This window comes from Bidens hawaiensis, unplaced genomic scaffold (assembly GCF_021521415.1).
Source record: "Bidens hawaiensis isolate Kalapana, Puna unplaced genomic scaffold, B.hawaiensis_p1.1 tig00009139_1, whole genome shotgun sequence".
In the NCBI taxonomy this organism is placed as follows: domain Eukaryota; kingdom Viridiplantae; phylum Streptophyta; class Magnoliopsida; order Asterales; family Asteraceae; genus Bidens; species Bidens hawaiensis.
Genome location: NW_027491672.1, coordinates 529,549 through 555,198, shown reverse-complemented (window position 1 = coordinate 555,198; position 25,650 = coordinate 529,549). Strand labels below are relative to the sequence as shown.

General features: G+C 34.6%; 2 protein-coding genes across 3 annotated transcripts; both read right to left on the bottom strand.

Annotated features, from left to right (window-relative positions):
- Positions 1-12,544: 12,544 nt before the first annotated feature.
- Positions 12,545-14,285, bottom strand: LOC143531261 (uncharacterized). The gene is made up of 4 exons (XM_077026593.1): positions 13,860-14,285; positions 13,527-13,776; positions 12,995-13,446; positions 12,545-12,772 (listed from the first exon to the last, which is right to left on the bottom strand). The coding sequence occupies exons 1-4, from the start codon at positions 14,283-14,285 to the stop codon at positions 12,545-12,547; spliced, it is 1,356 nt and encodes a 451-aa protein (XP_076882708.1).
- A 3,221-nt stretch (positions 14,286-17,506) lies between these two features.
- LOC143531305 (dof zinc finger protein 1-like) lies at positions 17,507-19,340 on the bottom strand. 2 transcript variants are annotated; one of them, XM_077026631.1, is made up of 3 exons: positions 19,209-19,340; positions 17,890-18,707; positions 17,507-17,683 (listed from the first exon to the last, which is right to left on the bottom strand). In XM_077026631.1, exons 2-3 carry the CDS (start codon positions 18,696-18,698, stop codon positions 17,656-17,658), a joined length of 837 nt encoding a protein of 278 aa, XP_076882746.1. In that variant the 5' UTR covers positions 18,699-18,707; positions 19,209-19,340; the 3' UTR covers positions 17,507-17,655. The 2 variants fall into 2 exon arrangements, with proteins under 2 accessions (XP_076882746.1, XP_076882745.1); XM_077026630.1 differs by lacking the exon at positions 19,209-19,340 and adding an exon at positions 18,830-18,865.
- Between the last annotated feature and the right edge of the window lie 6,310 nt (positions 19,341-25,650).

Sequence of the window (25,650 nt, the reverse complement as noted above, 5' to 3'; positions counted from 1 at the left end):
TAAAGCACAAACAATTATAATTTTTGACCTAATTTTTTAAGATTGAATTTACAAATAAAACTAGCTTACCAAGCGGATATGATGCTCATCAAGCCCTATTGAACCACCCGTATGCTGAGATATACAGCCATCATTACCCTCTTTTGTGCGGTTGTCTCTCCCACTCGCGGACTTCTTTAGCCATTTTTCTGTGTTCCAACCCTATAAAGAGAGAAAAATATATGATACATATATAGGGTAAAAAATATAAAAATAAAAACTTGAATCTACGCATAGCACAACGACCTTCACGCACAATCACGTTAGACAACTGTACTAAAAAGTCCTAACATGTATTCACACATCGTATCATGGCAAATCAACCAAACATTCATCATACAACTTAACTTATGATCACTTAGTTCACGAGACAGATTATAACATGTACAAACTTATTTTATTCACTATAACAAGATGAAGTATAAATTCTACAAAATTTACCATAGTAGAATATTTGAATTAGGTTTCTCAAACAATTTTTATTATATTTTTCTCATGCATACAAAACTCACAATAATTCAAGCATTAAAGATATGTACCAACAATTCAGCAGATTGCACAACAAACACTTGTTTAATGGTTCTATCAACTCATTAATCCAAATTGTGCAAGACCAATTGGGTTGTCTTCAAAGCTCATAATACTAATTTTCAGAACTGGAACCAACCCGTTTGGTTTTGTCATTAGGGAGTTATGGTGTCGGAAAGACAGACCAGAATATAACTCACCAAATTAGCTTTGACCAGTGTTTTTGTAAAATTATATAAACTATTCAAAACTCGTCCAAAAATTACAAACTTTACCTTTCTGGAAACTAGACTCATAGTACTACATCCTAGAATCAACAACCGTTCAATAATAATCGTTTAACATTAAGTTACATACCAATAAATAAACAAAAACGAATCTGTCAGCAATGAAAGAAGATGTACTAAGCTTCAATTACAAGTGAAATACATACCTTTTTAGTGATGAAAAAAGATGTACTAAGCTTCAATTACAAGAATAGCACTTAAAATTGAAAATACCCAAACTTGGTTTTTAGGGTTCTTCACACTCAACATGAATCCGGCAAAAATCGAGATAGAATTGATGGAAACCGACACCATACGTGAATTTCTCTCGCAAAAATAATAAGAGTAGAGCCCAGAATCAAAGGATTTGGTTAAAAATTGAGTGAGTTGGAGAATTAAAGATGAAAGATGGTGGATGTAGAGAGATGAAGAAGAAGAAGAAGAAGAATAAGAAGTAATGAAGAGAAAGACAAAAATGTAGGTTAATATGAAATTAGATTTAAGAATGAGAGGGTAATTTAAAATTTTTTGAAGAAAAGATAGGTGAATTTAATTTGAAATTTTGAGGGAAGCAAAATTAATAAGAAATAAATAGAATTAAATATTTTTATTTTTAATTAAAATAAAGAGTTGTTAGTGTGTGTGTGTGTGTATAACAACTAATTAAACCTTAAATAATATAACAAATTGTATTTTAAATATAAAAACATATAAAATAAATACAAGTGATATTTGTAGTTGCTCTAAAAGAGTTGTATAAGAGTGTAGTAATCAGTGTTAACGCCCAATAATAAATCATACGCTTATTAGTGGGTCATACTAGTTCTTGATCGGTGTTAGTGTCTCATTATAGCATCTATCATGTCACAGTTGCTCTAAAAGAGTTGTATAGGAGTATCATTAGTCATGGTTAGGTGTTAACGCCCGAAACACACCATACTTTCGTCAATATGCCTTATTTGGCTATCATTAGTCATAGACTCATAGTTAGATGTTAGTGTCCCTTGGTTACGTCATAGTTGCTTTAAGAAGTTTGTATATGACTATCATTAGTCATAGTTAGATGTTAATGCCCAAAACATGTCATACATTCATCAATGGGCCTTGAATGGTACTAGTGGCCATTATAGCATCTATCATGTCCCCGTTGCTACAAGAGGGTTGTATATGAGTGTAGTGAGCCATAGGCATAGTTGGTCGTCATACTTTGCATTAATGAGACGTCTTGGGCCTTGATTGTTGTTAGTGACCCATTGTAGTCTCTATCATATCATAGTTGCTCTAAAAGGGTTGAATATGAGTTTAGTGAGTCATAGTTTAGTTAACGCCCAACAAAATGTCTTACTTTCATCAATGGGCCTTATTGGACCTTAACTGGTGTTTGTGGCCCATTATAGCATTTATCACATCATAGTTGCTCTAAGAAGGTTGCATAGGAATATCATTAGTCATAGTTAGATGTTAATGGCAGATAACATGTGATACTTTCATCATAGGTCTTATTGGGCCTTGTTGGTGTTAGTGGCCCATTATAGCCTTTCTCATGTCATAGTCGCTCTAATGGGTCATATTAGGGCTTGAAATCTCTTAGTGGTCTATTATGGCATGTGATATGTAACATTAGATATTTAAGGGTTATATCGTGTTATAGGGAGTCATATTAGACCATAATAGACAAAAACAACTCATGCATGTCCTAATGGATCATATTGGGCCTTGAAATCTCTAATGGACCATTATGCATATAATTTTAAAATGTGTCTTAAGAAGTACAACTCGCATAACCTGTCAATATACATTAAACATAGGGGTGGCAAATGGGTTGGGTTGGGTCGAAACGGGTTATGGGTCGGAGCGGGTTATGGGTCGAAACGGGTAAGGTCCAAACGGGTCAATTAAAAAAAAGGGGTTGTTATGGTTCGGGTCAGAATGGGTTATCATAAGGTTCTGGTCATAACGGGTCCGGGTCAAAATGGGTCAAGGTCGGAACGGGTCGAAACGGGTTTCGGGTCGATTTTTTTTTTGAACAAGGACAACGGAGGAAATGTTTAGTTTTTTTACTTTTTCCGTTTTTTATTTATAATTTGACTTATGATTTTTTTTATTAATATTTTTGAATATTTTTTTAAATTGTGTCTTAAGAGGTACAACTCGCCTAACCCGTCAATATACATTAAATGTAGGGGTGGCAAATGGGCTGGGTTGGGTCGAAATGGGTTGGGTTGGGTCGAAATGGGTTATGGGTCGGAACGGGTCAGGGTCGAAACAGGTCAGGGTCGGAACGACTCAATTAAAAAAAATCGTTAGTGATAATAAGTAATGTCAACAGTACCAAAACTCCTAACATGTATCCACACATCACATATAATATCCGAACATCACGTATAATATCCGTAGGAACTTGTCTTTTAATCAAAGATAGTACATATTTTAAAACTTATTCATAATTCATTATCAATATTAGAAACTTGCACTTTGATGTGTATTGGTGTCCAAATCCGAGCACTTGATCTTCGGCTTTTCGCTTCCATTTGTTGGCTTCGCCTAAAGTAATCCAATACCAAATATTAGTTATTGCCAATATTTAAATATTGTATATAAATAAGATATTAAACCCGGAGTAACATTAGTCAAAATATTAAGCCAAACCAGGTCCAACGTAGTCTATGTCGGCTACCGTTATGCAACTCCAAAGATTCAATTTATTATGTATCTTAACTCGCCCGATTGATCATAAGCTTCGCGTACCTGTTTCTAATCAGCATGATTAGAACTCATCAACATAATTACAACCCATTTAAATTAATCTTAATGCTATTTCACGTCTCAACTAAAATTCAACTTTAGAAACGGTTACAATTTTTCAACATATTATTTACAACCCGTCTAAACAACTTAACGAATCATTTCTCTAATTAAATCATGCTACTAATTTAATATTCACCAACGAGTCAAATCTTCATCTAGTTACTATATTATTATTATAATCGACAAGCTGGTCCAAAACCCAAATCAAACCGTACTACACAATGCTAGTACTATTTATATTCTAGACACGAGTAATTCCCACTTAGACATTTGGTAGGGTAAACTTCAAACTGTAACGAGTTAAAACAACCACTACGCACTAAGTATAGTCAAAAGAATCAACTTTCAATTAATGGGTCAAGGCGGCCCGTATCCATTTGATATTCATAATAAATCAAAACATACTAATAAGAGTTGTAACTTGTTAAAATAAATGTAAGATAAACTTACCTTTGTTCATAGGAGCTTGATTACATTTCATCCATTTGACTCGTTGGCTTCCAAGCTTCAACATACCTAGCTTGTTAAAGTCAACTTTCAACAAGTTAGAATACATAATGTGGACACTCGGCATTAGTATTCTTTATATTTTCATACCACTCTCATTCATACCGAATAATTAACAAGCCAAGAATCATCAATGTGTTCATCAAGTTATCAGTTAAACATTTTCAAGTCATTTATCCACTTCCCCCGTTTTAACGGTTAAATCAGTACATATACGACTAGGCTCTACTTAGCAACTTCATACATTATGGCATTAATTTACATTAAAGCAGTTATATCATAATCTCTTCTAAACAAGTGCGCATACCATTTATTATTATGAAAAAAACTATTTTCAGGAATGCACCTTTTGTGCAGCACCTATTCACCTAAACTTTTGACCAGTTGAAAATCAGAACTAACTTAATATGCTCAAAAGTAAAATGTAGTAAACTCACAGAGGTTTCCAAGCATATAAAGTTCACCTTTATCAGAGCTACGGTTTATTATATGTGATTTTTAGCAAAACAGGTCAGCAACCTATTTTCTGTCAAAACAGTATGCTGAATATGCTGTATTGCTCTAGAAACTAACTGTTTTGAACAATATTTCATCCGAAACAGCTTTTCATGTTCACATATAAAACGTAGTAGACTCAAGGAGCTTTTCAAGAATATAAAATACATCTTTCTCGGGATTTTTATACTATTTTATATGATTATTCAAAGAATAGGACAGCAACATAATTTAACTTCAACAGCATGCTGTCATCATTTTAATCTACTGTTTTGATCCGTTTTATATCTGAATTAGCTTATCGTGTTCAAAGATGAAACCTAGTACATCAAAAGAGGTTTTCAAACATGTATAATACACATTCACCCGATTTTTCTATGATTTTATATGAATTTTATTGACAGCAGTAATATGAATTTCACATCTTAACAACTCTTTTAATTCCTTGTTGGTTGAGACATTTTCACAAACACCTTGTGTGCATTCATTTGAAATCATTACTTTAAATCTCTATGCACGATCTGAAATGCCTATTTGCTAACACATTTTAACAATGACCCTTATGTTTCATGCATTACAACAATCAACTTATATGTACAGATTATAATCATATAACCACATCCATAAAAGATCTCTAATTTATCAACTGTGTTCATCAAATATGGTATACTCTTGAACACAGTTTGGCACTACTATGATAGAATCAACAATTATAACTAGTAATAGATCACATAATCAATATTATCACTATCAGTTCATCAATAATCACATAAAACACGTACTAGATCATCATGCATGAAGTGTAGATAACAAAGCCCCAACTTTAGGGTTAGAAACACTTACCCAGTAATCGATCTACTAGACGATGATTATATATTTTCTAATGCTCGATTTGATAATCGATTTGAGAAGTGAAATCATCTGTTCTCCTTCTTGCTCGTTCTCTTCTTCTTGCTTGTTTTCTTCTTCTGTCCACACATACATCCAGAACATCCAAAAATATACATCACCCGCCCTTTTGTTTTATTTTCTCTTTGACCCCTCTTTGGTTTAAAATCCATATTTATAAAAATCTTGAAATTTGGGATGTTACATAATTGTTGTTTAACATCGAGTTACAGACCAATCAATAAGCGAGAACGAATCTGTCAACCAACTGATCTCAACAAAACTCAAACCCTAACATTTTTTGACATCTCTAGGGTTCTAATTAATCATGTTGAAAACCCCCGTTAGATTTGATCGCAGGATGGTTGATGAAGTTTGGAGCAAGAATCAAAGTGATGAAGAAGAGTAATGAGCTTCAATCGATGTTTATGGATTAGGTTTGTAATTGGGAGGAGGTGAAGGTGATGAAACGAAAAATAAAGCGTTTTAGCCATATAAAACTAAACTACTCTTTGGTCACACAACCTCGTATAAGTGGCCATATATTTTAAGCGTTTTAGCCACATTACTAATAAATACAATGGTTGTTCGTCATATTTCGCCACATTATTAAAAATGTGGCTAACAAATGTGACATTAGGCCACACAACGTAATATAAGTGGCTATATCTTTTACCTTTTAGACACACCTCTTATCAATACAGTAGCCGTTCGTCACATTTGGCCACACTACTAAAACATGTGGCTAGTTAAATGTCACATTTTGTGGCTAATGCATGTGTTTTTGGTCACATGTATCAAAGATCAAACAAACTATGACTGTAGGTCACATTTCGCCACACGTTTTTATAATGTAGTTAGATTTTGTCACAGTTTCTTTTAAAGTGTGGCGAAAAGTACCTGAGTAGGTATAGAATGATCACATGAAGAATAACATGTGTGGCCAAAACATTCTGGAAGGTTTTCAAACATGGTCAAAGACCTTTTAGCCACACATTTAAGCCGAAGTGTGGCAAATCGCCCAGACCACATGTGTGGTTAAAAGTCGATATTCATGTAGTGGAATTTGCTCATCCCTAAACTTTAATAATGGTTAGAAAAAAAGAATCTTTTTTCTTTTTTCGTTTTTGAGTGATTTTTAGAAGAGAGAAAGAGTAGAAACAAAGGGTACGCTCTCTAGAAGATTTGCTCGGAGCTGTTCACTTTCGCTCGGTCGACTGGTATCTTGAAACCTAAGCACCATAGAAACTTGAAATCATACCAATACCAAATGGTTACTTGTAGAAAATTTGCACAATCTGGATTTGAACATCATAACTCTGCTATAACTAATTTCATCTTTTGGTATTTTTCAAGTGTTGGCCCATCCAAAAGTAACAATCAAATAGCTTGATTATGATAAAGAATAGTTAGAAAAAACATAGTTTTGGAACAATATTTAACCTCTAAAATGGGCTTGTGCAAGAATTCATCAAGATTAAAGAACTGTAAGTATGTAAGTGCAAGAATTCAACAAATTCAAGAACATTAAACATGTAAGCCCTAATCTCAAAAACTTAATAAATAAACACAGAATAAGCCCTAATCTTTAATAGTTATGACCAATCCTATGCTTAGAAGATGGGAGAACAAAGAACGAACCAAACGATTCATCAATTTTAGAAATAACATTCGCAAATTGCTGTTGGAGAAAAAATTTTACCTCGAGTGACTTGAGATCGATGTAGCAGATGTATTCGAAGGGTGGGTTTCTTGCTTCAAAGGGCTGGTAGCAGGAGCGATGTGCAGATGATGATGGGCAGCAGGAGCAATCGTGATTTGGGAGGGAAGAATTAGGTTAGGGTACTTTGGTCTTCTTTCTCATTCAGACTTATTTTGTGTCTGAGCGAATAAGAGGTTAGAAAAATCATTCAGATGTAACTCTTGAACAAGCCAAACACACTTAATCTGACCGATTCAGATATTAACATCTGAATGGTCCCATTAAGAGGCCAAACAAACACCCCCTTAATAAGAATGGTGGACTGAATTGTGTTCTTGGGATTAATTTCATTTATATGTATTTATAAATGTAGGTCTTGCCACAAATATGTAATACATTACAATATATTTGTTCTATATTTGTTTCTCCAGGATATATATTAAGTGGATCATATGTGTAGTTATTTACATGGTCTACACAATCATTACTCTAAAATGTGTGAGGAAATATTTGAGACTGATTGTTTCTCATTGTCAAGTATCTGATCTATAGAGAGAATATAACATAACAATATGAGATTTACTTAATGTGTTACATATTAAGCTTATTTTACGAGTTTGCATGTGTTTGAGGTACCCTTCTGTCTAAAAAATGATTTTGAGAGGCAGGCTACCATTTCATAGTGGAAGTTATTTTATATAACACTATCTTCATTCTTATATTAAAGATCCTAAACCATGATTGAGCATTGCTGGAATTTCAACATGTAGACATTTGAGAGCATCTGAGCCTTCTTCTAAAGCATTATCGGCTATGTTCCACCTTGACCTTGTTGGCGTGCTTGGTTAAACACCTTCTGGATCACCTCACTTGCCTCAGCTGCTGGTAGCATGCAATTCAAGGCTAGCCCGTGATAACAAATTAAATTCAAATGGTTCAAAATACAAATAAAACACAACCCATTATTGAGATGGAGAATGTATAAACAATGGTGGAGCCGTGAAGGTGGTGTTGACAGGTGAGGGCCGACTGGAGATGGTGACAGACGAGTAGATGACAACAATGGAGTGGAGAACTGGAGATGGAGGTGGTCGATTGGTCAAAGAGATAGTAGAATAAAGAATTGGAGATGGGGTTTTAGAGACCAAAGAAGAGAAGTGGCTGCAGATTAGAAATTAGGGTTAGATGTACATTATATCTAATAGAAGTTGGAATATATATTAAAAATAAAAATATATTAAATTAAATATTCGGATATCCGAACTATCCGAAAAACCCCAAAAATGCTATCTGAATCCGAATTTTCGGATATCCGAAATTTCGGATAGTTCGGATACGGATTCGGATTCTTTTGAACACCCCTACTTGTAGTGACACAACGACAGTCAAGGGGCAGCCGGCATTATGGTTTCCCGAATGAACGCCCAAGCCAAACTCTGAAAGCCAGCGTGGACCCGATTAAGAAAGCATAGTCGGACCAAAGTGGAGCAACGAAACTCTCCAAATTAGAATGTGCGGTGGCTTAGTACGCTAGAAAGTCGTCATTTCAAAAAATAAAAGTTATTTGTTTAGCACGTTAGATGTATTTGCATTTGAGCTAACATAATAAATATATTACTTTTGTTTTTAAAATCTCAATGACTAGTTAAACTCAACAAGGTTCAACCCTAAAATCTCATTGTTTTATTAATAGAAAATTTTTTAAAGAGCCCAAATGAGAAGAGAGAATCTTATTATAACCCTTCATGGTTTATGTAAAGCTCCGTTACCGGTGCCATACTTTGGACGTTGGATTTACTACTAAACGCAGTTCTAAATATCAGAGTTAATTAAATTTTTCACAGAATAATATAAAACATCAACCATTCGTTACAAATATCCATAATTTGTCTTTTAAAACATAACATAAATTATAACATTCAAACATCATGACAATTTTCAGATGTCAGCCTCTTTAATTATGCCATGTGTCCATCTCAAACCAGCTGTCTCAATCTGTTAATCTGCGTGCATACTAAAAGTCAGCTACGCTGAGTGAGTTCTAGTTAATCACATAACTTACGTTACATACACATATACGTGCCTGAAGGTACGCATTACATACATAACATGTTCATCATTCGTCCATACACATTCATAGCTAACATTACATTATAAAGGGCATTTCACCCTACATACCTCGGATATTATTAGGGTCCGGTACCCTCCATCCTCGGATATTATTAGGGTCCGGTACCCTCCATCCTCGGATATTATTAGCGTATGGTCTCCTTTCATCCTCAGATATTATTAGGGTTCGGTACCCTCCATCCTCGGATATTATTAGGGTCCGGTCACCCTCCATCCTCGGATATTATTAGGGTCCGGTCACCCTTTCTTCCATACCTCCATAGCATACGTTTCTATATACATAATCGTAAGTTTCACACGTACATACATCATTCATTCTTCATCTTACAACATACATATAACATCAAACCATTATCTGACAGTACATGTAATATCCGAAGATCGTTCATGTACCGACAAGAAATCATTCATACACATAATACATATATGCATACACTTATCACTTAGGATAAGTGTATTAACTAATCACATCGAGTATGAACACAACCCCGAAAACATAACAAAGAATGGGGCTAGAAACTCACCTGAATGCGGTTACGTTCACCGTTTATGGTTATTCCTTTCTTGAGTTGTGCACGACTAACTGTATAACAATTACACGTATCAATTAACTATCACTACTCATATCGTCCTTCTAGTTTAATTATTACCCTCAACGAACGGGGGTCCGGGGGCAGCGGGGTTCTAGGGGCAGCAGCCCCTAGCAGGGTCCAAGGTGCAGAGCCCGTGGCTGGGGTCGAGCTTGCTAGCTTAAAAGTTCAAGGGCTTCTTTGTAATTAAATCATTCTTTTCTTAGTCCAGGGACTGTTCTGTCATTTTATTAAACTTCTAGTTCGTTGCTTGGTTTTTAACGAATCGACTTATCATAACGAACTGGTCCTTATAACGATTTGGACCTTATAACGAACTGGACCCTTGACGAATCGGTCCATATAGCGAACCAGTCCATGTAGCGAATTGGATCTTCTAATTCGTTATCTCTCTTAACGAATGATCAACGCGAATTGGGAGCTAGTTCGTTATCTTATCCTTAACGAACTTGAACACGAATTAAGTCTAGTTCGTTAGGCTTCTTTTAACGAATCATCAGACGAATTACCCTTAATTCGTTAACTCTCCATTAACGAACTAGGGTTAGGTCAAACATTCTCTGACATAATACTCCTTGTACCCGCCGCCTTTCCGGCGCCGTCGCCGGAAAAACGTGGTTTCACCGGAAAAACGAGATCTGGCTCGTTTTCCACCGTGTTTCACCGTTTTTCGTCCCGTTCGATCCAGATCTGAGCTAGGGCGACCCCTAAGCTCATCTTAAGTTCGGTTTATACCCGATTCCACCGGGTCTCGTGACTTTAACGGTTTAACGGTGTCGGCTCGTCGTTTCGTGACTAAATCTAACGGGTTAAAGTTCGTACAACATCATACTATTATTGCCTTGGATCGGGATCGGCTTTCTATCTTGGATCGGCTATAGAAAGGAGAGAAATTAGAGAGAGCTTAAGTGTGTTTTGGTGGTGTATGGAACATGTGTGAATGAATGAAATAAATGGGTAATTATGACTTATATAATTATTGATCATGGGCTTAAGCCCATGGTCTTTCCTTCATTCTTTTATAGCCCAAGTCCATAACCTATATCCATTTAACCCAACACTAGCCCGACTCATAATAACTCATAATTTCATTTAGAGTTAAGTGTCATTTTAGTACCTATGGTTTGTTTAATTACGCAACTTTGGTACCTTTTTTAAATTTATTGCAAATGGCTACCTGACTTTTCTAAAACCTGCAAATTTAGTACCTTTTTGTAACCCCGTTTATATTAGTCCGTTAAGTCAGGGGCTCTTTTGTAATTTCGTTTTTTATTTTTCCTTTTCTTTTAAACAACTCCCCTCCTTTATATCCATAAAAGCTAAATCCCCAAATCATAAAACCAATAAAAACCCTAATCCACAAATCAAACCATTTCTCCCCAAATCCGTCGATCATGGTGGTTTGTTCATGTGGTTCGCCAACCATCATTCGCACCTCTTGGACATCTTATAATCCTGGTAGACGATTCTTTTGTTGTGCTAGGCCGGTAAATTTTGTTAATTTTTTTACCTAATTCATGTATGTTGCTTCAATCTCTAACCTAATCTCTAACCTAATTCTTGTGATATTTAAAGGGACGAAACTATGGGTTTGTTCTTTGGCTCGATCCTCCAATGTGTCAAAGAGCGGTTGCGATTATACCAGGCCTTTTGAAGTTGATTAACGAACATAAAGAAGCTGCAAGAACCATGACTAAGACGAACTCAAACCTTGAAGCAATTGGAAGAAAAATGAAAATGGAGAACAAGAGGCTGAAACAAATGTTATGCATTTCTTGGCTATTTTTCATTTTATATTATCTATCTCATAAGTAATGGTATTGTTTGTAGTCTATGTATTAAATAACTAATGCAAGTATTTTAATGCAAGTACTGTAATGTGTTGTTTGGTTGTGTATTAACTTTTTTGGTTGTTTATGATGGACTGCATATGCATAATGTACACTGACTTCTCAAATGTTTGGCATTTTAAATGCACTTTATTATGGTCAATTTGACCTCAGAAAGTCAAAGTTAGTGCTACATACAGATATATGTAGCCAAAGCATTGGCTTTCAAGAAAAACAAAATTGCATTTAAAAAGTAGACAAGAGATTTAAGAATATAGAAGAATATGATTAATGCTTGGTTACTTGCACCCAAATAATGCAGACTTCTTTTTCAACCGTAACAAAAATGGCCTGCAACTTATATCTACAATTATAAAGAGAAAAGTAGACAAGAGATTTAAAAAGTAGCAATGTTTATTTATCTTATATCTATAATTATAAAGAGATAATGTGGTGAAAAAAATCAACAGCAGCTTTATCATGGTTTTATACAAACCAGCAAGCAACAACAACTTTGACATGGTTTTATGCAAACCAGTAGCATCCAAATAATGAATTTACCAAAACAAATCAAACCAAATTCAGATTTGCCAAAACATAAAACATAGTTACATCATACCAAAACATAATACCATATTACCATCAAAATATTCATTTGTCAAGTGTCTACAACACATCCAAAACATAAAACATAGACCTAATAACATAGATATAATAGCATAAGTTTGATACCATACATTCAAACACTTAATAGTAAACAAACTAAACTGCAGCTTGTGTTCTAGCCCTCTTTTGTGCCTTACCATCTTGTGTTGTACCCCTCTTTTGTGCCTTAACAACTCCACCTTGTGTTCCCTTTGCCTTCACAGACCCACCTTGTTTTCCCTTTGCTTTAGCAGCCCCAACTTGTTTTCCCTTTGCCTTGGTAGTCCCGTCTTTGTTCCCAGCAACATTAGGCCTCTTGTCACAAGACCTCTTGTTATGCCCAATCTGTTTGCAAATATCACATGTTACAGAATTACCTTGCCTTGTCAATTTACCACCTCTTGAAATGTTTTGACTTAACTCAAAAACCTCCTCGGCAGACTTCTTTCAATTTTTCTTTGGTCTACCTATCTGCTTATGATATTTTGGGGCTGCTAAGGTAGTCGGGCATGCGGAGATTGGCCATAAGTCCTTACTGTTAATTGGGTCTAAGGCTTTTTGATACACCTTTTTCCAAGTCTTTAACCAATATGCTTCATCCACCCACCTCTCTGGTATGCAATCAGCTTGTCCATTCATGGCCATGTTATAAATACAAGCCACCGCATGCCTACATGGCATGTCAGTCAATTCCCATCTTCGACATGAGCAAGTCCTTTGCTCCATATCTACAGATCTTTTCTCATTGGTAGGACCAGTTACTTGATATATGGTATTTCCATTCCAAATTACAGTGTATAGATTGGCTTCTGTCTTGATTTTCTCAAATAACCTTGTTGCAACCGGTGTTAATGGGCCTTGGCACTTAGCAATGACCTTATGCACCGCAACCATCCTTTTCATCATATACTCCCTAATGTAATCAAGACAAGTTATAATAGGTTTATCCCTTGCAATAACCAGTTGCCTATTGAACACCTCACAAAAATTGTTCAATACTACATCACAACTTGGCCTAACTGTAATATATTCAAGGAAATACAACATCAGACAACTTGTATAACTCATTCAACACTAATGCTAATGAAAAAGTACATACCACTGAAAAAAGCTCTTGACCAATGTTTGGGTGGAATCTCTTTCAACCAATCATGGAGTGATTTGTCTGTAGTCAATATTGCTTTCATACATCTTTCAAATTCTTGTGGTGTGTTTGCAAAAACACATTTCTGAAACATGTTTTTGTACATCACACCTCTCCACCTTGGCTTCATGTTCTCATGTATATGCCTTACACAAAACCTGTGTTCAGCACTTGGAAACACATTTTGTATAGCTGGTATTATGCCCTAAAACAATTAAAAGTATGTAAACTAAGCAAACTATTATATGTACATAAATTAAGCAAACAATCATATGCATGTAAACTAACCTTTTGCCTGTCACTTATGAAGGTGAAATTGCTATTGGAATAAAGATCCAAATCATTACCCAAACACTCCAAAAACCAGGTCCAACTAGTAGTTGTCTCAGCCTCCACCAATGAGTATGCAACCGGATAAATCCCATTATTTGCATCTATTCCAACAGCTGTCAAAATCTGCCCTGGAAAGGGCCCTTTCATAAAACACCCATCAAGACCAAGTAGATCTCTTCCAGCAATCTTAAACCCTTCCTTTAATGCACCAAAACATATATATATTCTTCGAAACTGCCTAGTTGCACTGCTAGGGTTACAACAAGGTTCAACGTCTAATTTCACTGTTGTACCCGGATTAGATCTAACAAGCACTTCGGTGTAATCCCTTAGATTCCCATATTGAGCCTCAAAATCTTTAAGTACCTTCTTCTCATCCATGGCCTTAGCCCTGCACATCTGATGTGGGGTAACCTGTACCTGAAATTTCTTTGTCAAGTCTTCTGCCAGGTCTTTTGGATTATTGCTTGAATTACTTTTAATTGTTGGTTCAATCTCCTTGGCCAACCAACTTATGGTACACAACTTCACATCTCTAGTTTGCAAACAAGTGTGCTCTTTGAAGTAGGTTTTGACAGTCCAACTACCTTGTTGTCTAACATTTGATATATGTAAAACCCAAGGTCAAGTAGGCTCCTGGTTCTTCTTTTTAGGAATGGATTTTACAAAATTGCCCTTTGATGTACCCTCCTTTTTGGAAGTCCCAATTTCTTTTGTCTCATCCCCTTTACTTTTACGCCTAACATGGCTTGGGTCCACACCTAAACAAATCACCCTATATCTACGGTTATCATTCAACTTAACATGTAATTGCCTTCTTGAGTCAATTGCATGTTGTTTAACTAACCACTTTATAGAATCTTTATCATCAAAAATTTGGCCAACATAAAATGGGGAATCCACGTCTTGTGTACCCCCTTTCTTTTTCCTAATGAGCCCAAGAGCTTGTTGCAATGGTGTATCGTCACCACTAATACTATCAAACTCCTCTAAATCAATCTCATCTAAGTCATCATCTTTCTCATATTCTTCACCTTCATCACTCATGTCAAATTCCACAACAGCCCTAAAATCATCCATATTTACATTTATATCATCATCTAGGTAATCTTCATCTACCATATAATCAGAATCTTCACTTTCACCGCCTCTTTCATCACTACCAACATCAGCCCTCTCATCACTACCAACATCATCCCCCTTATCATTCCCATCATCACACCCCTCGTCACTCCAATCATCATCTCCTTCATCACCCCATCAGTACCATTCTCAACAATACCCTCATCACTGCTAAACTGATAATCCTCATATCCAACATTCAAATCATCACTACTTTCCCCTCTAACACTCAACTTTTTCCTAGGATGTGTTTTGAAATGTTCAACATATACTTCAATAACTTTGGTATTTTGAATATGTTCAAGCATTTCAATAACATCCCTATCTAGAAAACCCAATGGTCTTAAACCAACATCAAAGTCTTGTCCAGGTACCCTATAATGGTATGCCACCACATCTTCTTCTAAATAACCTAGTTCTTCTACCATATTTTTTAGAATAATCACTGAAAAATATTCAGAATGAACCTTATCGATAAAATCAACATGTCCCAGATTGTATCTTCTGCCTCCTGGATTGTTGTTAAACTTGCCACCATGGTGAAGCTCTATTGTAAAGTTGTACAGATTGTTTGCTGAAATTTTAAAGTAAAAACATATTAGGATCAAAGCAGAGGATTAAACAACAAGATGATTTAACAAGAATTTGATATTTTACTAACGGTATTCAGCAACAGGATCAAAGTGAGACGATTCATGCCTAATAACCCACAATTCGGTCATAATCGGAGATGAAGAGTGGTTATTGTCGATCGATTGAACAAGATTATAATGTTATTTGCGATGACGAGTGGTTATCATTGATCAATCATAAGTGGTGATAAAGGATTAGAAGTGGGAACGTTCTAGGGTTTTTTTTTTATACGGGACTTGTTTAAAAGAAAAGGAAAAACATTACATTGAGTTGTTTAAAAGAAAAGGAAAAATAAAATAAAAAATGAAATTACAAAAGAGCCCCTGACTTAACGGACTAATATAAACGGGGTTACAAAAAGTACTAAATTTGTAGGTTTTAGAAAAGTCGGGTAGCCATTTGCAATAAATTTAAAAAAGGTACCAAAGTTGCGTAATTAAACAAACCACATGTACTAAAATGGCACTTAACTCTTTCATTTATTAACCGAAACTAGAAAACGGGATGTTACAGTTTAAAATCTCCAAAACATCTCTTCAAAACTCGTCTTAGGCAACATATTGTAATCCACACCGACAAGATTTGCAATCCAATAATAAACTGTCACGTGTTCACAACTTGTCTTCCCATCAAAGTCTGAAGCAAAATCCGTCAAGACTGATTCCTTTTGGTTCATTCCAAAACAGTCGCCTCCGACGATGACGACTTACAATAAGCAAGATGTCGATTTAGATAAGCGATGGCGTACGTTCTCAAATCGTTGGGTAGTGATTCGTCTCCGGTTATTAGTTTGCTCCGGTGAAAGTAGGCAAGAGGCAGGACGGAAGAAATGATAAATGCTTTAAGGTTTAGTTGGTTTACGATTTCTAGGTTTTAGACAATCTGTAACATTTGGTTATCCATGGGGCTGCCTCCGTGCTAATTTCGCTGGAGCAAGCAAATCGTTGTTGCTTATAATATATAGTTGAGTCGACGAACATGATTCAAAGACTGCTGGGAACGACAGACTTTGAATTAGTCATAGGTTAAATGTGTTTGGTTACACTTTATAAAGAAACCTCTTAATAGTTAAGTTTTAAAGACATAATGAGTCAGAATTTATACTATTACGGACACTAAAATACCAAACAACCTCTCATTCTTTTAAAACATATACAAGTTAAAAAGTAGGTGAATGTTTAACTATATTATAATGTGATAGTAGTACTGGTAACGTGCAAAGTAAGATGGATGATGTATGAATAAAGCAGTTGAAACTTTCAGTTGTAGCAGGTTTATCGCAGTTTCGACTTTTGTTCCTTCATTTACATGTGATTTCTCAAGGGAATCATCATGTATATCTTACTGTTTGTCTCTACCCCACATACACACCAAAGTATGTGTACAGCAGTGTCACTTCAATTCATCTTGATTTCATCAAATGCACACTTTCTCACAATGCCAGCTTTCATGCACACAAACACCATCTATCTGGTCTAACTAGACCTAAATGGCTAAAACATAATTGTATGCAACACTGCACACTTATTCACATGGACGGATTTAGAAGAAAATTTCATTGGTATCCCAAAAGTGAACCTAACGGTATCATAATATTTGCTGAGGAACATCCAAATATATAAAGCGGAGAAGAAAAAAATATGCATTAATTTTACACCTCGTCGTGAAAGTTGAGAGGTATCCAAGCACCCCTGGCCGGATACCCCCTAGATCCGCCCTAACTGATTCATATATACAATATCGCCTCTCCCTCTCATCTCCTATATACGTATATATATGAAGTGAGAGAGAGAGAGATATTAAGGTTTGAAATTAAGGAGAAATGCATACAAATATATATCAAGAGATTCGACAACATACATACAATAGTTGTACATAATGAATTAAATTTGTACCCCATAGCCCAATTAACCAATAACAATATGACATTAGGGTTTCCATCTTCTACCCAAGAAAAACCTGGTGTTTAGCTTTCTTGATGCAATGAATCTGTTCTTCATAATCTTGGATCTCCTAATAAGATCCTATATTAATAACCCAAATTAATTACATAGGACATATAAACACAAGTCAGTTTTTTCAAGAAATCCAAACAAGCCACCATTTTGATACTAGAAAAATCAAGATTTTGAAATGAAAAAAAAAGGTTCAAACTTTCCCACACCTTTAGTTTAAAACTATTATATATTAATATAAGAATATATATATATATATATATTAATTTCTTTACCATGAGCCACCACCCATCATTCCATTCCAGAACCCATTGGAATCACAATTCTGATCTTTACTTTGCCCACCATGAGTATCATCATCATGAGTTGTTGATGTGCTTGTTTTCACTTCTTCAAATGGGAACAAGAGCCTCCCACCATGAATATTATTCCCATAATCACCACCACCGCCACCAGTTCCGATTCCATCTAAAGAAAAACTAAGAGATGGAATCTTGAATTCCGGCATGGGAATCATCAACTGTCCCTGTGGTGTATAAACCGAATTCGGGTCCGGAATAGAGACTGGCATAGTATTTGCAATCCGGGTTGCATCAAAGTTGGGAACTTGAAGAAATTCAGAAACATTCTTGAAATTATTATTAGTGGATGGAAACCCTAAATTTAGATCTTGACCATATTGATCATGATGGATCCTAGGGTTTTGAGACAGTAGTGTTGTAGATGTGGAGGATACAACTAGATCAGATAACTTGGAAGAGTAAGATGAAGTACTAGAAGATGAAGACCTCTTGTTCTTTCTTGATCCACCACCAACAGGAATGTTTCTTAGTGTCCCACCTTCAGTCCAATATCTTCTACAAGTCTTGCAAAAGTATCTTGGTTGTGAAAGACTGTAATTGTTGTAATAACAGAATTTCGTGTTCGTCGAATCGCATCTCGGACAGTTTACAGCTGCTGCCTTTTGTGGCCTTATAACCCTTCTTTCAAAAGATGAAGAACTTAAGAGATTGTTGTTGTTGTTATTATTATTATTACTTGAACTTGTGGTGTTGGGTAGTAGTATTTCTTCCATGGGATTCATCACTATGGCCTATTTAAACACAAAAAAGAAGGTAAAGGTAAAAAAGCAACAAATAATTTGGATAAAGAAAAGATAAAGATGCATAAAAGCTCCAAGATTTGCAGACAAATGAACAAAACAAAGGCAATCACTTTATGCTTTACAGAATCCATAAAAATCCAATCTTGATGAAAAAGAAACACATCAAAATTAACAAAGTGAAGATGATATACATTTTTTTATAAATTAGGTAAAGTAAAGTGTAATATACATGTTGATAAGATGGACAAGTGAGAGAAAAAGAAGAAAAGACACTTGATGATCAGTGGAGACTTACATGTACACTAATTAATTGTATAGGATCATAATCATAATCCTTTTTGAAACTATACTGAAAGAAAACTATATAACTAGGTTTTGTTCATATGATCATAAACTCAATGAAAATGAATAATTCAGCCTTTTTTATCTTTCTTTTTCTTTGTGAATTTGGTGGAGGTGATGAAGAATGTTAAAGATCCAGTTATATACCTGCGGTCAGTGTGGACTGTCCATGGCTGATAGAGAGAGAAAGAGAGAGAGATGTCCTCCTTTCACTTTCCACTGTTCTTGAATAAAGCACAGAAAGGAATGTTTTAGATGGTTTCTGTGGAGTATGTGCTGTCAATGTATAATGTCATGAATATTAAAAATATATTTATGACACATCCATCCATACGTACATATATACATGTACAAGGAAGAGTTCTTGGAAAAATTATTATATTCCTAGAAAATATAAAAGCAGTGTATTCGAATTTCGATCTATCACTTTTATAAAAATATTGAGCATCAATGTACAAAATGTTATGTTGGGATTGATGAAGTCTTAGAAGACTTTGGGTCTATTTTGATCCAAGAATGTTTCCTTAAGGCCAAAATTACAAACCACAGTTATTTATCTAATCTACTTATATAACATGATTTTCAAACGTAATCTTTCTAGATATCATGCTTAATAAAATACTTGCAGCCCGTGGACCGCATTCACACTAAATCCTAACCACGCAAAATTGTGGCGTTCTTGATTAATTTGTTTCCTTCATATTTTATGCGAGAGATTCATTTGTGTTTATGTATTGGTTTTCTGCTACACCACTTAATCCATCAGTTTGTAAGGGTGTACTTCAATTTATTTAAGGCCCAAATGCCTAACTTTAACAAATAAAAACCCGGCATAATAGTTCTTATTGAAAAAAAATTCTCTCTCAATTTGAATTTACACTTAATAGGTAGAAATGTTTTGTTTATTTATTGATCCTGATTTTTTTATGTAATTATACATCAAAACACATAAATTATGATCGCATTCGTACATATATGATCATGCTAGAAGTTCGAGAAATCTATTTAAACCATTGATTTAGTTGTATCAGTAATATAAAAATACATGTTGTATAGTGTTCGATTGGTAAAAATTAAAGAAATTGATCAAACAATGAAAAGGGATGTCCAAATTCCCTTCTGAAAACTAGTACAATGTAAATACATAATTTATATGGGTAGTTGTTCGTGCTAATTAGCTTACAGTTTTATTCTTGGATTTTTCCTATCCTACCAAAAGAATTAGGAACATCAGGTTAGAATTTTTCTTATGTCGTTTTGTAGACATGTGCTTGTAATCTTGTATTTGAATCTCTAGAACGTAGGAACTTAATTTATGGTATTTTATTTGAATAATATATGTGTTTGTATAACTTATAATAGTTCACACATATAAATAGTAACCAAAAAAATATGTAAATGTGTAGATATGATCAATTCTTGTGCACTTTTAGCTATACATATGGTTTAATTTCTAAAGTTTCGGCTAAGATAGATGGTAGTTGTAATTAAGTTATGTAATAAGTATACGGGTCTAATCTTTATTTTCGTTTACTTCTCTATTAAATCTAAGTAAAACAACCAAAATACGTACTTATAACCAAAGGAACCATTTATATAATTAACTCTATTTTAATCAGGTGACCAATCTGTAATTTACTCAAACTTAGATAATAATAATAATAATAATAATAATAATAATAATATAAGTTATAAACAATTAACAGTTTAACACAACCGGTCCATCCACATTCTATGCTTATACAGGTGCAAAAGAAAATGTCAAGGTTGACTTTTGAAGTCAAAATATGCATAATATTATTATGAATAGTTAGTAGTCTAAATTTGTCAGGAAGATTCATCATATGTCAATCTTGATTCATCCATATTTGTCGAAACTAATGAGTTTGTTCATTTAGAAAAGGTTTCAATCTTGGATGGGAATTCAAGATCATATATGTTATAATTGGACACTTTACCTTGTGAGAGTCGGAGGAACTAGATGGGAATGCTAGATCCTTTTTGGCATGATGCACAAATGAGCTGTGTTTCGCATTTCATCTTCAGATGGTTCGAGATCATGTTTTCTTATTTACGTTTACATGCATTATGTGGTTCTCGTTCTTTTTATAGAACATATATTTTCAGTGAAAATAGTGGATATGATTTTAAACATAACCCTTTTTTAAGCATATAAAAGAAAGAAAAATTAACATTAACTTAAGTTAATTTATAGAATACAAATAATAGATCCATATTATAAATATATGTATGCTAAATTCAAGATTAGTGTTGTCTTGTATGTGTTGAAAGGGCTCAATCAAAAGGTCTACCCATATGCATGAAAGTAGACATATATCACCATCAACCTTGTGATTTTATGCCTCAGTTTTGGACTCGCAAGCAAAATGAGAAGCAAAAGGACCCGGTGAATATTACCAAAATCAACTTAGTGAATGAACTTCAATCATGTCTCGTGATGTTAACTGATCTTCTTTTGTCGCATCGGAAGCTCTAATTAATTTTGAAAATAAAAAAAGTATTAAAATATTTAGCTTTTAACATAAAATAGATGTTACTAGCAACAATAATGTAAAAGATCGGGAAGAGAAACTAACACGAACACAATGTAAACACACATTTTTATTAAAGAGAATATTTCACTACTAGAAATTGGACGGTATCTTACGTCAGTTTTTGTCAAAATGCGTAGAAAATAGCCATTTGCGACAATTTTATAACAAAAAGCTAGTGAATTTGGCAGGGAACGGTTTGAGGGGTCGACTTTCTCCAACAAAAATTTCCAGCAAATTTCCAATTGGAATTTTACTCCTTTCTAGCGGAGTTTTCTTGATTGTTACATGCATGATAGATTTTTTTATCTAAGATAGTTCTAATTTTGATAACTTGAAATAAAAAGAAATTCACAAAATCATTTTTATTTTGACTGATTAGATTGACTAATTGTTCCTAACTTTTCTATATAATCAAAATAGTTAGTTGACTTCTTTTAACACAAAGTCATTTAGTCATCATTCCGGTAATAAACATGGCTTCCCTCATTAAAGAATATACAAAAATTTATCAAACATAAATAGCTATGTAATCAAATCGTGTAACTAAAATTGTGTTATTCACATGATTTGCACTTAAAAGTTAAACTAGAAATTTGCCAACTAGGTAACTCCAAATTGAAGACCTAGACTGGAGAAAATAGGTTTGATGTCCATGTAAGATGGGTCACATAACATAAAATGAGTTAATGAAGTTGGTGTTCTATTCGAAATGGCAATTATTTTAAAAGCATTTCTAAAGCTTTCAAAAATGTACACAACAACCTTAAGCTTGGGTCAAACCGTCAAAGAGTGTCAAACCGCACGGAAGACAACCATTTGGTTAGAAAATCTGCAATATAAACTCGGTAGACACATAACAAACTCTTAGGCATTGTGTAAGCATCTTCCTATCTATCATGAAATGCTATTCGATCTAAAGGTGTTTCATACATTATGTAGCGTCAAATGATCCAACGAAACTCAGCAGCGAGGTGAAGAAGCAGCCATGTGTTGTTTCTTGAAATTATAACCGATCATCCAATGATCCGAACGACACCTAATATCATTGTGTGGTGGTTATCATGCTTAGTCCAAAAAAACATTGCTTTAGACTAAGGCTCAGTTAGAAGATATTATTGTCACATACCTAATTGGACAAACACATATTGTAAAAGACTTGTATCTATCTATCCATATAATCTTGTTGGACAACAAGATGTCTGTTATCATTCAATGGGCCACCGTTTTATACAACATAAAGTGACTAATGACTAAGATGCTTCAGGGCTTCTTCAAATGAATTTTTTATATTTTAAGCAATGTTCTTCTTTATACTATGGAGTAATAATAATTCTGAAAACAATAGTTGAAATATACTTAAAAATGTCTTCTTTTGGACCACAACCGTGGATAGTTTTTTAATTAGATAAAAATATTGAAACTGGTGAATCGTAAAGCTCGTTGGCTAAGATCTCCACCGGTTTTTTTCATAATGAGTCTTCGGGTGATGGTTTTCCCCGTATATAACACACCTCTTGTCATGGAGTTATTCATTATCCCAGGCAGTGGACTTTTATTCTTAATGGTGGAAGTATCATTACAAGCTTTCGGGTGACGGTTTTCCCCAGAACACACATTTTATCATGAAGTGATCCCAAGTAGGCTCCCCCCCTTTTTTCCGCCATAATTCAAATTTATCTATTTTCATCGTCCAAAAACCTGTTTGAGAAAATATTTGTACGTAGTTAGACGACGTTTCCGTGTAAGCTTCGTAACTATCTATATTGTTTATAAAAGTGAAGACATTTTATTTTTAATTATTTAAAAGAAATACAAGAAAGAAAGAAATGGATGTTGGTGCCGTGAAAGAATGTATGATTGTGGTAGTTAAGTGGGTGGGGCCCAATTAACGCATGCTACCAATACGAATAATTCAGTCACCGTCCGATTCCTCACATCAGTATGATGTCACGTGATTGCCCCCATCTTCCTCGGTGCTTTTCCACGTCATCCACCTATAGATTTGGGGGGGTTGTCTCTGTATTTCATCCTACCTTTATTTTTGTCTGGACTTTGGAGATAAGTATAGGTAATAGGTGTATCATTTATTTGAAAATGGAGGGTTTAAATTTAGTAATATGCGGATTTAATATATTTAGAAGTAAACTATTAGCTGTTAAGAGTTGAGAGTTAAGACCATCTCTATCTTTCAAAAGGTTGGCAGGTAATGGCGGATCCAGGATTTATTTTCTATGGGTTCACTTGTTTTTGGTGGTCATATTTCGCACAACCAAAAGTTAAATTTTTTGGGCCAGTTGGGTTAAATCGTGTCGGGTCAGTGAACAATATAATATACGAATCGTAATTAAAGGATATGATATCAGAAAACACGCAATAAAATCACGAGGTCATTGGAAACTAGTTTTATACTCATCTGGTAAACGGGTATTTTAATTTCATAATGATATAAATATTTTTTTTCTTGCACTTTAAACAAAACAATATTTGTTTAAACCGCCTTCGCTTTTTGTCAAATTTAACCAGAGAAAATAAAAGGACTTTGACAAACATCAACTATTCCCTAAGCCAAACAATAACAAAACATCTATTTGAATTAAACAAAAACTAATGTAGAAATAAAATAGACTTGTAAATGTGGCTGCATATAGTTGGATACTTGGATGTGGGGAAACCCCATTATTGATATCAATGTTGTTTAAAATTTTAAAAAAATCATACAAGTTGACAAAAAAGAGATTCGAACAGGCAACCAAATCTCTAACATAAGATGGCTTTACCACTGGAACAAGTATTCAATCCTCAAAATGGGTTTACTTCATAAAAATATATGGGTTCACTCTTGATTTTTATATATGCTTTATGTTAAAAATCCGAAAGTCAATGGGTTCCCGTGAACCCGTAACTCAATACGTAGATCCGCCCCTGTTGCCAGGGAAAACATGTACTTGATTAACAGTTGGAAACCGATCTTTGAAGTGTTTGAAAAAAGTTTATCAAAATGGAAGGCCTCAAGGTTGTGAATGGAGGGCCTAAGAAAATAAACATGCTATCATATGAAAACTCGTGTTGCTTTGAAACTTGAACCGAACTCCTTACATTCTGAAACCCAATTCGTGCCGTAACCTGTCCCGTGCGAAAACGTTCTGATCCGAAACATGCCACGTTTTTTTAAGATACTAACCCACATCGGCCCATTTCTTTGAATTTGCCGACTCATATTGACCCGAAAATAACAAGATGGAATTTCAGATGACTCATTTTAACTCATTTAGTTAAAAATCTCATACCCAATCAACTCATTTAACTTTTAAAACAACCAAAATTGACCTATTTGAAATGGTTTTGGTCAAGATTGTCACCCTTAATCATGACCAAAATTGATCAAGGAGATCGATTCCGTTTACTACCCGAATCTGTTAGGGCCCATAACCCAGTTTGTCCATTACTTCTAGTTCAAGATCCATCACTGACTTGAGACTTGAGTAATCAAGCAAATATGGGCTTGGCCCAGAAGACACTACATAGCCTTGGGTTGTTCCCCTTCTCGGCCTGGAATCCTTGCTTTTCTTACGTTTCTGATCACTTTGTTTCTTTTCTATTTTTCTCGTTCTTATAGTAAACCTGGATTTTTTTTTCATATGCAACCAAAAAAGAAAAATGTAAAGATGTTTATTTATAATATTATTATTAGGATAATATTTTGATACCTTTGGCTTTTGATACTTTTGGCTCCTTGGCACCGAAAGCTATCCGTTTCCTAACCAAGGTCCAACGGGTTGTGCATAGCAATGTGTCGACTCCAAAGGGGCAGGGGTATGTCTTTAGCAGGTTAGGGTTTGCAATTCAGAAAAGGGTGGCGGCACAGCTTGTTGCCCGCCTACCTGCTATGTTGATGTAATATCTATGTTTCTATATAATGAAAGAAGATATCTAGATTATTTTTTTTTCAGCCCAAAAAAAATTATTAGGATTAATTACAAAAAAGGTGTGTTGCATGTAAAGATAAAATATTTATTACAAAATAAATAATAAAA